The sequence below is a fragment of the Denticeps clupeoides genome, chromosome 11 (assembly GCF_900700375.1).
Source record: "Denticeps clupeoides chromosome 11, fDenClu1.1, whole genome shotgun sequence".
Classification (NCBI taxonomy): Eukaryota; Metazoa; Chordata; class Actinopteri; order Clupeiformes; family Denticipitidae; genus Denticeps; species Denticeps clupeoides.
This window is the reverse complement of record NC_041717.1, coordinates 9,096,805-9,108,824: the sequence shown is the minus strand read 5'-3', so window position 1 is coordinate 9,108,824 and position 12,020 is coordinate 9,096,805. Positions and strand designations below refer to the sequence as shown.

Genomic DNA, 12,020 nt, shown 5'->3' with positions numbered 1-12,020 from the left:
TTGTTGCATTAATGACATAGAAGGAATTAAGCACGCTCTCTTTGTCAGGTGACTAACTGTGGCATAATGGAGGATCTCTATACACACAGGTTATACATTTATAACAAGAAATCTGACCTGGCCAATGGTCTCCTACAGTGGAGATGTCTGTTCTGGTTTTTGAAATCCCTCACTTTAAATGAGTTTCCATCTGTACTATTTTGCTATAGGTTTGTGCATCCTGAATCAGTTCAAAAGCTAAAATTTGGTAACATTTTTTCATTGTTATTTTATAATGGATGTACTTAACTAATGTAATCACCATATGAACATAACTGTGACTCATAGTGAATCATGGTGACAGTGGTACACCTGTATTGTCTGTATATGAGTGAAATTTGATTATATTTCAACTCTACAACATTAATCAGACGCCCATTACCTCAGCGGCTTACAATCAGTAGTTACAGTGACAGTCCCTATGGAAAAACTCAGGGTTAATAGTCTTGTTCAGGGACACAATGCTAGTAAGTGGTTTTGAACTTGTGACTTTGTGGTCTTCTGTTTCATAGTAGAGCTTCTAAATCACTAGGCTACTACCATCCTGATTTGTTGGTAAATAAACTAATAAATGAAATAAGCTAATTTTTTGTTGGTCATTTGCACATCTGAATCAGCTGTGAGAATGTAATAAGTGTTAGAGACAATTATCAAATCAAGTCAAAACTGAGCAGTCTCAGTTGCTAGGAATATAAAAACACAAAAAGTGGTAACATATATCTAATAATCTTATAATCAAGTCTGTGAAGATTCTCAGTTATCCAGCTGAATTTGTCTGAAAGTTGAGTCATGGCAACTGGAATTTCTTTCTTTAATGTAGAGACGTTTCATTCTGCATCCACTTCATTTTATCAATCTGAGATTGATAAAGTTCTGTGGCTGCAGAATGAAATGTCTCTACATTAAAGATCTAATAATCAAGGTTCCTTCAACCCGCTTTGCAGACTTTATACCTATTCCTGTGCCATATTATCTTTGTCTCACAGTCAGTGGGTGAACCCTATGCATGTGGCATATCAGTGTTTGGGTTAAATCTAATTTATATTGTTGTGCATCATGGGCACATTGAGAGTCGCTGCATGTTGTAGGTTGTCCTGTTGTCGCGTGTTTGTGTTGCGCTGTGCTCGGAACGCAGCCCTGCAATTACGATGTGAATGAACCTCAGTTCAGCAGAGTATAACAGCAGAGCTTTAATGCATGTTTAATGAAATGTTTGGCAAATTCTGATAAATCTGTGATGAGCACCACACAAAAACAATAATGTAGCCTCTCTCAAGATTGCTCATGTGACATTTGAGGTTGTTGTTCACAGTTCAATTATGTTTTTATTTTCTTTTTTATGAAATTTTAAACTTCCTCTCAAACATGTTGTTAGTCATTGTATTTTATTAACTTCAGAGGGACCCAATTATCTAGGATATTAAACAGCTGTGGATAATGACAATCCGCATGTTGCTTAGTTGTTTAATGAAAACAAGGAAATGCTGAAATAAACAGTTTACGTTAATCAATATTTGATCATTGTTTGACATCAGGGTTGTTACATTACATTTGTTACATTTGCTATATTAAAAAAGCCGTGACAACAGTGTGCCACCATCAGAGGGCGCCAAGGCCACCTCAACCCCGCAAACTGGGCTTCACGGACAGTACAATAGTGGGGCGAATAGAGGTCGATCAAGTACAAACTCATTTCTGCCTTCGACCCGACCACTCTTTTGGACTTGCCCTTCTTATTGTTGTTTGCTTAAGATGTTACCGACCACTTTTTCCGTCTGCGATCACGCTTCCTGTGTTGCTTCCTACAAGGTGCAATTGACCACGGAACTGCACTACCACTAAACTCCAACTCACTCTGCATCCAAATTGATATGTATGGTATATATCTCCCAGTGATGTGATGCTAACATACTGTACTTTGTTGTGGTATCTATTTATCATGTACTATACCCTAGTGCAAAAAAGTCACTACTAATACAATGTATGTTATGTCTTCTGTGCTGAGGGTAAACTGTTTGTGTCCCTCTGTGACATACAGGATCAGCAGTGCAAATAGTACTGCAAAAATGTAATTACTTTGCTTAAATTCTACTAAAGTAAAAAATAAAAGTACCCATCTAAAAATATACTTGAGTAAAAGTAAAAAATCACTTAATTTAAAATGTATTTTGAGTAAAAGCTACTTAGTTACTTTCAACAGCACTAGTCATTTTATTGAACATTTAGGCGGTATAATGTGCAAACTATGTTCAAACCACAGTTGGCCACAAAAGTACCAAATTGTGAATAGTATATTCCAACTCAAAAATTACAATAAAAAGAGAAAATAAAGCCAAAATCAAAGTATCCATCAACAATTCATTGTTAACTAACTGTGCTTTTTGTTCTTTCTATAGTAAACATTTGGCTATATTGGCTATATATTGGCTGTTTTTACTGACAAATGAGCACAATGACTGCAATGTAGTGTATGGAATACACAAGCAAAAGCATATACAGTGCATCCGGAAATAATTCACAGTACATCATGTTTCCCACGTTTTGTTCTGTTGCAATCTTATTCCAAAATGGATTAAATTAATTTTTCTACATACAACACCCCAAAATGACAAAGTGATTGTGGTTTTGGCAAATTTAAAAATAAAAAAAGAAAGCACAGGTACATAACTATTCACAGCCCCTGATCATCCTTTAGATGTTTCTGCAGCTTAGTTGGAGTCCATCTGTGGAGTGCACTTGATTTTACATGATTTGAAAAGGCACAAATCTGGAGAAGGTTATAGAAATGAGTTTAAGAAGTTCAAAACCACCAAGACTCTACCTAGAACTGCCCTGCCACCTAAACTGGGCGACAGGGGCCTTAGTCAGGGAAGTGACCAAGAATTCGATGGTCACTCTGTCAGAGCTCCAGAGTGGACAGAGGAGAAACTTCTAGAAGAACAACCATGTCTGCAGAAATCCACCAATCAGGCCTGTATGGTAGAGTGGCCAGATGGAAGCCACTCCTTAGTAAAAGGCACATGGCACATTTCGAGAAACAAAACTCATTTGGAGGAAACCAGGCACCGCTCATCACCAGGCCAATGCCATCCCAACAGTGAAGCATGGTGGTGGCAGCATCATGCTGTGGGGAACAGGGAACAGGCAAACTAGTCAGGATAGAGGGAAAGATGACTGCATTTGGAGGAAACCAGGCATCGCTCATCACCAGGCCAATGCCATCCCAACAGTGAAGCATGGTGGTGGCAGCATCATGCTGTGGGGAACAGGGAACAGGCAAACTAGTCAGGATAGAGGGAAAGATGACTGCAGCAACATATAGAGACATCCTGGATGAAAACCTGCCAACACTTCCCATCTTTCAGAGGTGCTGAGGAATGGGTCAAACTGGCCAAGAATAGGTGTGCCAAGCATGTGGCAACATATTCAAAAAAACCTGAGGCTGTTATTGCTGCCAAAGGTATATCAGCTAAGTACTGAGCAAAGGCTCTGAATACATGTGCTGTACATGTGTTATCTAATTTTTTTTATTTGTAATAATTTGCCAAAACCTCAAGTAAAGTTTTTTTCACTTTGTCATTATGGGGTTGAAATGTGTGGAAAACGTGCATTTAATCAATTTTTGAATGAGGCTGTAACATAACTAAATGTGGCAAAACCAATTTGCTGTGCAAAAAGTTTACGATACAGACACTCAGCAAAATGAGATGCTAATTATATGCGCAACAGCAGTCAAGTTGTTATCTGTGTCAAACAAATTGTGAATTTGTTAGAACATTAAAACAAAAAAAAGATGACTTACTCTTTGCTTGAAGTGATGCATGGAGCATTATTGTTTGGGTCAAAAACCTTCTAGAAAGCAGTTTTTTCATGGTGAGGAGCTGCTGTCCACTGTCTGAGTTGCTCTGAGTTGTATTGTTAGGATTAGACAGTCATCTAGCTGTGAGAGATAGATGCTTTAGTAGCTGCTCCTTGACGTGCCTGTGTTTCCTACTGTTTGCCCTACACCCAGATCATGACAGCTTTTAAACACTTTTACTCCACGCCTGACCTTGGCATACAAAGCTGGAACTGTCTTTATGGCTGCCTTTAGCTTTTGTCTGTCAGAAAAACTGACATGCCCTGTTTTGGCACATGGGAAATTTGGTGTAATGCTTAGGAATTTTGTAACATCTTGTTTCTTGATGGGAAAATTTTAATTTCCAAATTTATTGCCTGTTAAATTTTATAATCAGAACATGAGTAGCACTCATAAGAAAAAGCACAGATGACACAATGTTCAGCACTGTTCCCTTACAAGCCTTCTTTTGTGCTTTTTGGTGAGGTAATCAGCTGTTTAATGAAGAGTCTCTGTTCCATTCACTATAATAGACATGAAGCTGTAGGAAGGACATGTGATTTTGGCTGCCTACTCTTACCTAGATGTTGTTCACCCTCAGGGGGTTGCTCAGCACGTTTCCGTTTCATGGGTCTGTGTATTCTCCATGAGGGCAACAGTTTTATCAGCCATTATACAGTTCAAAGGGGTCACATTGTTCTTTTCTACAAATGTTCCTGTCACATCCGAAGGAGGAAGGACTCAGAGTAGTGCAGTAAAAATTAATGCAGTTTCTTTTTGGGAACAACAAATCCAAACAAACAAAACACACCCACCACGCTTTGCACTGAAGGTGTCCCATATGATTCCGAATGAATCGTCACTGCAAAACACTGACTAGCACCTTGACTAGCACCCAAGTCCTACATCTTGAGAATGTCACAGTTTACTGGAGTCTAGCCAGACACCTGACATTCCAGGGTAAAGCTTGATCTTGTATGGCACAGAGGGACAAACAGTTTACCCTCAGCACAGAACACAGACTCAAGGGAAAAAACTAAGGATAGGGGGACTCTTCCGAATGGCACGTGCACACTAAGGGATTGGAACTTGCCAGGAAGTTGGCAGCCATGCACAACATGACATGACATGTGGACATTAGAAACCCTAATACTCAGGGGAGGGGGCATGTCTTGTTTCCCGCATTTTCATCCTATTGTATGTAGAGGTGTCTGGGTTATATTGACTATAAATATTTATTTATTAATTTTATGTTTTATTAGTCTTAGTCACATGCATACTAATTATAGTCTAGTCAGGTTTGACACCCAGTGGCACTGGGCTTACACAGCGGGTCCTCATGTGCCCGAGTCCTGTTTACTCCCAGCTGAAACCAATTAAGCAAGAGCGATCAGGACTCCTTAAAAGGAGTAAGCAGCAACAGGACATTGCTGCCACATTAGTGTTTTAATTGTTTGCTCCTGACAACTGTCACACATCTTCAGGTTTAGATGTTCCTTTTGTGTTTCCTTTTTTGGCCATCATGCCTGTTTCCTTTGTTATAAATAAACTCCCTTCCACCTCGCACCCCAAGTCATGTTAATAAGTTTCAGTTGACTAAAGATCTGAGCATTTGAGTCTTATTTTATTCAGAATTATCCACAACTGTTTTAGTCAGTGAACGTTTTAGTCTTTAGTTTTAGTAATGCAAATGTTTAATTCTAAACCAGAATCTAATAGAGTAGACAAAAAAACTTTTAATCACAAGGTTATATTATTATCTTATTGTTATCTTATACTCTACATCCATTCCAGTTGTCATATTTTTCCCTATGATTTTGACCACATATTCTGTTTTCTTTTCCACTTCATTGTAAAGAAAGTGTGTCGAAATGTTGCTTTGTCTTTTTGTCATCTGTACACAGGAAACTGCATAACAATAATGCAATTAGATGAGAGGAATTTTTTGTTCTGTAAACCATATTTTGACTTGTTATTGTTCATCAACAATACTAAATTATATATTTTGTTATTGTTATTGTTACATGACCAGCATTTATGTTGCATCATTTTCATCACATTATAAAGGTTCATTGATGAAGATATTTTGTCAAAAATTGTCCAAAAAACTAATTTAAATGACAGTAATTGGCAGTAATTTTAATATTCTCTTGCTTCTTATGCAACTACAAGAAAAAACAGAATTGGAATAAAAAAATTACGCCAGCCTGACCTCCAGAAATTAATGACATTAATTTGCTCTACTGACCAGGAATTGGGATTGTTAATGCTCAAGATCAGTGTCACAGAGTTTAGGCCTTAAAAAAAAGGGACAAAAATCTTGGATGTATCCAGTGTGATTGTCTTAATTCATCCACATTTCTAGCAACAGAAACATTTTGGATGCAGTCGTTTCTCCTGGAGGTGATGAGTCTGGTTACCAGGTCTGCATGGGCAGTTATCCACTCAAAGTTAATTACATTGGTGTGATTTTTTACTTGGTGGAAGACATAATAAAAAAAACAACTCTAAAAACCACCCTGAAAGGATGTTGAAAAAAAGAAGTAGTACATAGGCTACTTCATTTTTGCTGGTACTTTTTGCACATTCACATATTTCATTATGTGTGTGAACTCAACCACGAAGGACATCACTGACCCTTGTACCTTATGTCAGACGAACCTGTTCATAGGGGTGACAGTACAGAGTGCAGTGGATATAAAATGCATCTTTAACTAAACGTGTGTTCGCTTTTTTTAAAGCAATTAGTCACAAGTAGTTTCATGTATTCATGTATTCTGGAAGACAGCAAAACCATATAATATATAGAATTATACCAACTTTATGAGTAATAGCAAATAGAATAAAAATATTAAAGAAGTATCTCAATGAAGGAATGCATGAATTAAGTAATTAATAACATTTTCATAATTCATGGCATATGAATTTCAGTTTCCTCAGTGCCACTTTTAAGTAGACTGCTGAGAAGCCTGCTGTCCCAGTGAGCTGTGGAGAGATAGAGAATTAACATGGGCTAAATGTAAAAATGAAATCATTGCACCATTGCACTTCATTGGTTTGCAAGAGAAATCACAGCGGACATGTTGCAGTGACTGAGATGAAAGTGTTTCAAGTACCAACTTTGTTCTAACCAACTGGGAGGTTTTTTTTTCTTGGTCAATGTTAATTAATGTTCTAAAGAGGATAAAGCCTTAAATTAAACTGATACATTTCACAAAATCTACATCTTGTACCCAGGCTTTTCCCAACCACTGGGGTTGGGAAAGTTGTAGATTGATCACACAATGAATCAAATTTATTTCACAGTACCTACTACCAGGATGTTGTAACCTCATAGCTCATTAAGGTTATGTTGTGGTGAAATATTTGGCAGATATTGCAGAAAAATATCAAATCAAGTGGTGTTAAAGCTAATCGAATAGCTGTCATATTTGTAAAATGGCCAAAAAACTGGCAGGAGATGGCGATGGGTGTGTCAGAGCTGTCAATAATACCTGCATACTCCTCCTATTTAAAACTTTATTTAAAAAAAGTTTTTCTTATGGGTGGCAGAAATAATGACACACCAACAAAGATGTGGTACCATGGATATTGGACCCAGAATCTTTTTGCAACCCGTTCTGCTGCTCATTTTTTAGTTTATAGAGGGTTTTTGTATCAAGTTCTGGAAGAGCTGGACGTCCTTTTGGTGTGTCAGGATGTTCTCTTTGTCCTCATAGAATCACAGGCATCAGATATGCGCTTGTTCATAGCAACCTTTTTTTATTTATCCTCTCTCAATGCTCCCACTCCCATACATGTTCACAGAATGCGTCTCCATCTGTGCAGAACTTAACCAGATCCCTTCTGTTAGATGATGTTAACAAAGCCAGCATTTTTGTGGAGCCAAAGCAAAGCTTCAACAGCAATTTTCTCTGCTGTCCCTCTTGGCAAGGTCAGCTGTTCAGAAATACTAGAATGGTGGTGATTGCATGAGAGACATGATACATGAAAAAAACAGTATGAAAAGGGATTGCTGAGAGAAAAGGAGACGAATTCTTGAATGTCGACCCTTCTATCCACACCCAGCATCTGCCCTCTGAATGTGAAGGAGTGTCAGATGTTTAAAGCAGCAGTGCAGTGATGATATAGCTACTCAGTGTGATGAAGAGATGCATTTCAGCAGCCTGCCCTGCAAGCAGCCACATGGGAAATTCGATGTAATGCTTAGGAATCATGTGTTAGAAAGCTTAGCGAAATACATGTGCAAATTAGCCTTTTATCGGATCAGATGTGAATATAAAGTCCAAGGCAATTTCAGGACAATTAGAACAAAACACATACGTGTATACGTGTTGTACTGAATGGAATAGTGCCTACTAAGCTACATCACCCTGCTTCAGAAGCAGCACTCTGTATGGTATAAAAAAGGATTATCACTTATGCAGGTGTAGTGTAAACATGCACAGACGAGGTGAAGAAAAGCAAAGGAAATAATGTATGCAATTATATGAGGATTTTTCCAGGCCAAGAAGCATGGATGAATCCTTGCACAGCAATCATTGCAATATGGTGAAAGTTTTCTTTTCGATATTAAAATGCATTCCTGATTTCGTAACTGAAAACGTCCTGTTGTGTGAAAATTGTAAACTGTCATTTACAGAGTCTCATGCTTGATGCCCTTTTCCAACAGGATTCTTGCCACGGTTGGTGCAGACTTCGACTTGAGGACGCTGAGAGCGGTGCGGGTATTGCGACCACTCAAACTAGTGTCCGGAATTCCAAGTGAGTTCTGTACAAAAAATTATTTTAGATAATCAGTGTAACACAACGCAATTAGTTTGGAGTCCAAATAAGAGAACAAATAAATCATGCCGCATAATGAAATGCATTTATAATGCAGTACTTGTTCTTGTGACTAGGTCTCCAGGTGGTCTTGAAGTCCATTATGAAAGCCATGGTGCCTCTGCTTCAGATTGGGCTGCTACTCTTCTTTGCCATCCTAATGTTTGCTATCATTGGTCTGGACTTCTACATGGGAAAGTTCCACCGCACATGCTTCAGGATTGATACCGGTATGCAGGTCACTACACATAGCCACTGCCTGAGATGCAATATATTCAATAATATATTTTCAGAAATTAATTATCTTGCAATGTTGTTTTTGCTTAAAATTGTTCTGCTTAAAATGAATGTACATTTATTACATGTTTGTGCTCTACTCTTCTGTTAATAAGAATCTGTTTAAAAGACTATTTTAAAGACTATGTTACAAAAAGAAGCAAAGTATTTATTTATTTGTTTGAGAACAAAGTTTTTTTTATCAGATTTTGTATTTAACCTACAGATGAGCAAGCTGCAGACTTTCCTTGTGGGACAGAACTTCCGGCACGGACCTGTCCTAATGGCACTGTGTGCCGGGAGTACTGGATTGGCCCAAACTTTGGCATCACAAACTTTGACAACATCCTGTTTGCTATTCTGACTGTCTTTCAGTGCATCACAATGGAAGGCTGGGTGGATATCTTGTATAATGTAAGTCACTGATTTCGTGAATCCATGCCAGTTTTGTTAGTGCTATAGTCAGAGCATGAATTAATATTTAGTTTCATAAATAATGTAAAAATGTCTTACATGGCGATTCTTAAACATCTTGTTTCAGATTATTCCATTAGAAAAGGAGTGCTCATATGAATGTGTTAACAGTTGGCTATACTGCATCAAGCCAGTTGTTAGGTGGAATTGCCTCTTCAACAATTACAGTTGGATACTGCAAAAAAGAAATGGTTATGTAATTTCATGAAATATTCATCAGGATTATTAGTAGATAAACAGTGGTCTCGTTAAGGGTCTGCATGTAGTTCTGTTAATCTGAGAAAAGGAATAATCAAATTGTCCAGAGTTTAATCCTTCCATGTTTTTCATGGTTCTGTTTTGCTTCTTGTATTGTCCGGTCATTTTCCCCTCAATAAGACCTTTATCAAGACCAAGTATCAACTTGTATGAGGCTCTGTGGGGTCAGGATAGAATCAACTATACAATGTCTACATTTACCATTAGCTTGTTTATAATGCCAAGGATATTATTCATTGTGATTAATTCTGATTTATTTTAATGCAATCAGATGATGTGTCCTAAATTTAATTTAAATTATTTAAAAACGTTTTCAGTTCAGTTTTTGTTTTTTTGGATGAATCAATACTATATACCAAAGGAAAGATCATAGGAAATACCACAATATATTTCACTAAATTGCTTTCTTGTTGCACCTCTAAAATATATATCTCTCAAAGAGGATACTAATGGCTCTTTGTTGCACTTTGATGACATGCTTCATGCTGTTGCATTGCCTGCTGATGAGCACCCACGTTTCTTCTCTGAGACGCTGTCTTACTCAAGCAAAACATAACGGAGAGGTGTATGCCAATCCCTGCTGCTATGTTATGCTAAGCCGCTTTTCACCTAGTGCTCCCTGACACTGCGCCATGCTGCTGCTCTGCTGCTGGCAGGATGAGAAGCCCACCAGCCGTGTCCACCAACTCGTCCTATAGTCTGATGACTGTTTATAAATGTTCTGTAAATAATGTAGTGACCCCACCACTGTTGGGGCAGTGGGGGCCTAGCGGTTAAGGAAGTGGCCCCGTAATCAGCAGGTGCAGAGGACAAATTTCACTGTGTGCACCGTGTGCTGTGCTGCTGTGTATCACAAGTGACAATCAATTCCCTTTCACTTTCAAATGCTGTGTCTATTATAACAGGGCAGCGAATGTGAATAGATATATACATACTATATTTATAGTGTTACTTTCATATTGTATTATATCTTTCAAAAATAACTAATTTTACTAATACCATCACATGGATTCAAATATGGGGAGAGGAAACTTGCATTTGTGCCTCAGTGTAGGTGGAGGCTTGTCTGGAGGCTAGGATTAATGCAGTTGTGGGTCGATTTGTCTGGAGTCTTCCTTGGCCTGACCATTTTGGAAATTAAACTCTATTGCTTGAATATCCACAGGCCTTCTTCGGTGATAAATTCCATCTTGTGTTTAACTTGTTTTGCTGAATGTCTCTGAATCGAGCCTAAGGCATGTTGGAGTTCATGATGTGACCGGCAGAAATGTGCAAAACAAGTCAACTGTAAGACCGTTTTGCAAGTGTGTGCCTTACGTTTTGTATGTACATTTTCCTGAGCCCAGAATAGCATGATTAATGGTGCTGTTATATTAATCCATTAATTCCGAATTTAGGGTCTGTACAAGAGGGCTATGTCTGTCTGCAATTCATCATTAGCTACAGGTATCTCTGCCCCCACTGCCTACAAGGCACATCTCACTGCCTGGTATCCTGAGGTCTTAGAAGATCTAAACTGTCATGTCTCAGATTGAAATGTAGGAAAAGTGAGAGGGATCTTGTTTCCTGTCCCCAGGACTCTCCATCACTAAACCCATGAATCATATTCAGAAAACAGCTGGAGATGGAGCAGAAATACAGATTTAAAAGCAGATTGGTGCTCATAGTTACAGATTTGATAGTTTCTTCCCATTAATATATTTCTGCTCTGCCATTGTGTTTATTAGTTTTTTTATTTAAATGCATTAAAATGCATTAGTGTCCACAGATGACAATTTATTTTGTATTTAGAGTTAATATATTGTTGCGATATTAGGAATAGGAGTCTCCCTTTTCCACATTATAGCATGTGAACAATGAGGGAGTAGCCCAACCCCACTGCTAAATAGGAGTTGCCAGGAAACAGTTCCCTTATTGTTGAGTCACTACAATGAGAAGCTATCTAGTGCAGTGTACTGTGACCGGTCCTATCTGGCATCCTGCGCTGATTGCAGTATTGATCAGGTTCTCGTTAGAGGTTTTAAAAATAGTTCCGGGGAGTCACAGCAATGGATTATATTTGAATGTGTGCAGGGGCAAGACCTGAGTCACGGGTCCCCGTCTGTGGTACTTAAATTGAAATGAGATATTTCTGTTTCCATGGTAAAATGCAGCCCTCATTTTAAAATACATAAAAAAGTATATAGAGATATATAGATCCTCTCTTCTCCTTGATAATTGTGTATTATAACTTAATGACATTCCCGGCCTTCAAAGAATGTCATTAGATGTTTTGCTTTCATCCATTTTTCTCCTTCCTGTTGGAAATGGC

The 12,020-nt window shown here is 38.2% G+C and overlaps 1 protein-coding gene across 22 annotated transcripts in view; it reads left to right on the top strand.

Annotated features, from left to right (window-relative positions):
* Window positions 1–12,020, top strand: part of cacna1ba (calcium channel, voltage-dependent, N type, alpha 1B subunit, a) — an 83,002-nt gene that overhangs the window by 13,174 nt on the left and 57,808 nt on the right. For all 22 annotated transcript variants that reach the window (XM_028995644.1, XM_028995643.1, XM_028995642.1 and 19 more), the window contains exons 4-6: window positions 8,550–8,641; window positions 8,779–8,931; window positions 9,204–9,391. In XM_028995644.1, the coding sequence (XP_028851477.1) occupies window positions 8,550–8,641; window positions 8,779–8,931; window positions 9,204–9,391 (433 nt within the window). The remainder of the gene's footprint in view (window positions 1–8,549; window positions 8,642–8,778; window positions 8,932–9,203; window positions 9,392–12,020) is intronic.